General features: G+C 48.8%; 1 protein-coding gene and 1 non-coding gene across 2 annotated transcripts; both read left to right on the top strand.

Moving 5' to 3' along the window:
• Positions 1–58: 58 nt before the first annotated feature.
• Positions 59–2,167, top strand: LOC104528049 (H/ACA ribonucleoprotein complex subunit DKC1-like; the record flags this gene model as incomplete). Its single annotated transcript, XM_010171946.1, has 4 exons — positions 59–145; positions 721–812; positions 1,330–1,514; positions 2,012–2,167. Coding segments are annotated over 4 exons (520 nt in total), but the record flags the coding sequence as incomplete, so codon positions are not given.
• Positions 2,168–2,176: 9 nt separating this feature from the next.
• LOC114818739 (small nucleolar RNA SNORD17) lies at positions 2,177–2,423 on the top strand. Its single transcript, XR_003766249.1, has one exon. It is a non-coding gene; the product is annotated as a small nucleolar RNA SNORD17 (small nucleolar RNA).
• Positions 2,424–2,532: the final 109 nt, after the last annotated feature.

Consider the following 2,532-nt stretch of genomic DNA (forward strand, 5'->3'; position numbering starts at 1 on the left):
GGGGTGCGGGGCTCCCGGTGTCCGTTCTCTCATCTCGGGTAACTTCATCCGCCCCCAGGACATCCAGCACACGGAGGAATTTCTCATCAAGCCCGAGTCCCGGATCGCCCAGCTGGACACGTCACAGTGGCCGCTGCTGCTGAAGGTGCGGCCGCTTGCACGCGGCCTCGTGGCCCGTCCCTGCTCCTTCTCCTGTCCCGTCTCTGTGCAGGCCCCTGGAGATGCACAGCTCCTTCTCTGTAACCCTGCTGCTAGGGAACGCCACGGGTGATGGGCAGTGCAGAGACAAACCCCCTGCATGCAGAAATCATGTTATAAAGTTTATTCACCAGTAGCATTTGCATACTGGCTTTCTAAGTTTACCATCTTCTGTAAAAATCACGCCAGATTTCTTCAGCTATTTATTTCAGTCTGACAGTGATCTGTGTAGACTTCTGAGTTGCTTGTGCCCAGTTTCTGGGCACAGTGGATTTATCCTGCATGGTAAAGGTTGCTATTCTGCAGCTTTCCCATCCCTTTCAGTGCAGGACTTCTGTTTCTTTCTCTGACTGTAAAACATTGATGTGGTTTCATTGTTGGGTTGTTTTAATTTTGGAAGAGGCTTTTTCACTTAACTGTACAAATCAGACATTGTGTAACTGGGGAGATGTATTGGGGCAAAGCAATGCTGAAACCAAGGTGAGCTCAAGAGCACTTGTAACTTTTGCTTGGATTTTGTAGAACTTCGACAAGCTAAATGTGATGACAGCACACTACACACCTCTCCCTTCTGGTGCTAATCCCCTGAAGAGAGAGATTTCTGACTATGTGAGGTGAGTGCAGTAAGGGCCAGAGTGGTTTATTTTTCTTTCACAGTTCATATCTTCAAAACATTTCCCATTCTGGATTCCCCTTCTGGCTTTCTATTCGACTTGGTGCCTTGCTACTAACCAGTAAATGTCTAAATAGGACCTGCTGGTCACTTCCTGTGAGATTTGCTTTGTTCAGGGCTGTGGCTGGTTGTGGGCAGATGTACAAACACATGAGGAGTTCTCTGGGGTCTTATGGAAAGTCCTTTGACCTGCCTGGGGTTTGTAGCATGTGGTTTAGGTGCAGTGTAGTGGTGAGCAGTCTGGGGACAAGAGAACTCCTTGACTGTGGAATATATCACTTGCTGTGCACAGAGCAACTCGCCGTGTGCTTACAGAGAGCAGCTGTGAGGTTTGTCACTTACTTGACCGTCTAGAAATACATTTCTTTACCGCCATGACAAATATTGTCACAGTTTTTGTGCTTGTGCTGTGTTTGCCCTGGTGCTTAGATCCTGCTCCTTGTCATCTTGCACTATAGGTCTGGCTTTATTAACCTCGACAAACCTTCCAATCCATCTTCCCATGAGGTGGTTGCGTGGATCCGACGCATCCTTCGAGTAGAGAAGACTGGACACAGTGGCACTCTGGATCCTAAGGTGACTGGGTGCCTCATTGTGTGCATTGAGAGGGCAACACGACTGGTCAAATCTCAGCAGAGCGCAGGTATGTTTATTGCCCAGGACCATTTACAGTCTAAGTGACCGGGGAGGTGTGGAGTTCTTTTGGAGACAAAATGGAGATTTCACATCTTTGAAGGGGCTGCCCTTGCTCTTTGGTGCCTTGAGCTTAAGGGTTGTTTATCCTTCTCACTCCAGGCCAGTGAGGGTGCATCCATGCTGTCACAAGTTGTTTTTTTTATTGCTTCTCTGGAGCTTGTGCTGTTTGAAGTCAGTGAAAAGACTTCTGACAACTGGTTTCATGTACTAACTGAACTTCTGGCCTTAGCTTCTACCAGTCCGGTGAAATAAAATCTGATGAAGAAATTAATGTAGCTTAGATTTGTTTTGTTGGAAGAATAACCAACTCCATAACAAACTGCACACTTCCTAGGAGAGGTGGTTGTGAACATTTCAGGGATGTGTGGCTGTGAAGCAGTGTGGACCTTGAGGTCGACATTAAATGCAAGTGGCCACTCCTGACTGCTCTTGTCGTTCTTTCAGGCAAAGAGTATGTGGGAATTGTTCGGCTGCACAATGCAATTGAAAGTGAGGCTCAGCTTGCCAGGGTAAGTCTCAGCACGCTCTTGGCTGTGCTGGTGCTTTACACACACAATGTTCAGCATCAGTGGGAGATGAGAGGGCAGGAGCAGAGCTCAGGTGTGCTCTGTGAGGTGATGACAACGTTTATCCATTCTCTGAGTGCAGTGGTGCTGCCCTCCTGCAGCACCCCGATTCCTGTTCTAGGGTCTGGGTGCTGTGCAGCCTCCAGAGCCCCTCCAGTCTCCCAGTGTCCTACTGGGTGCTGCTGTGGTGTGTGGCTGGCTGCCTGCAGGAGTGAAGTGGTGCTGGCAGGGTTGGAGCCCCTCTTTGGGGGGCTCCATCCCCACTGAGATGAGGGATGATGTCTGATCACATACTGCTACCTGATGAAAAAGCCTAGCTGTGCTCCCTGACAGCTGGGGTAGCATATTGACTGCATCACTGGTTCAAGTCAGCTTTATTAAATATGATTTCACCAAATT

Source organism: Antrostomus carolinensis, unplaced genomic scaffold, assembly GCF_000700745.2.
Source record: "Antrostomus carolinensis isolate BGI_N321 unplaced genomic scaffold, ASM70074v2 scaffold51997, whole genome shotgun sequence".
In the NCBI taxonomy this organism is placed as follows: Eukaryota; Metazoa; Chordata; class Aves; order Caprimulgiformes; family Caprimulgidae; genus Antrostomus; species Antrostomus carolinensis.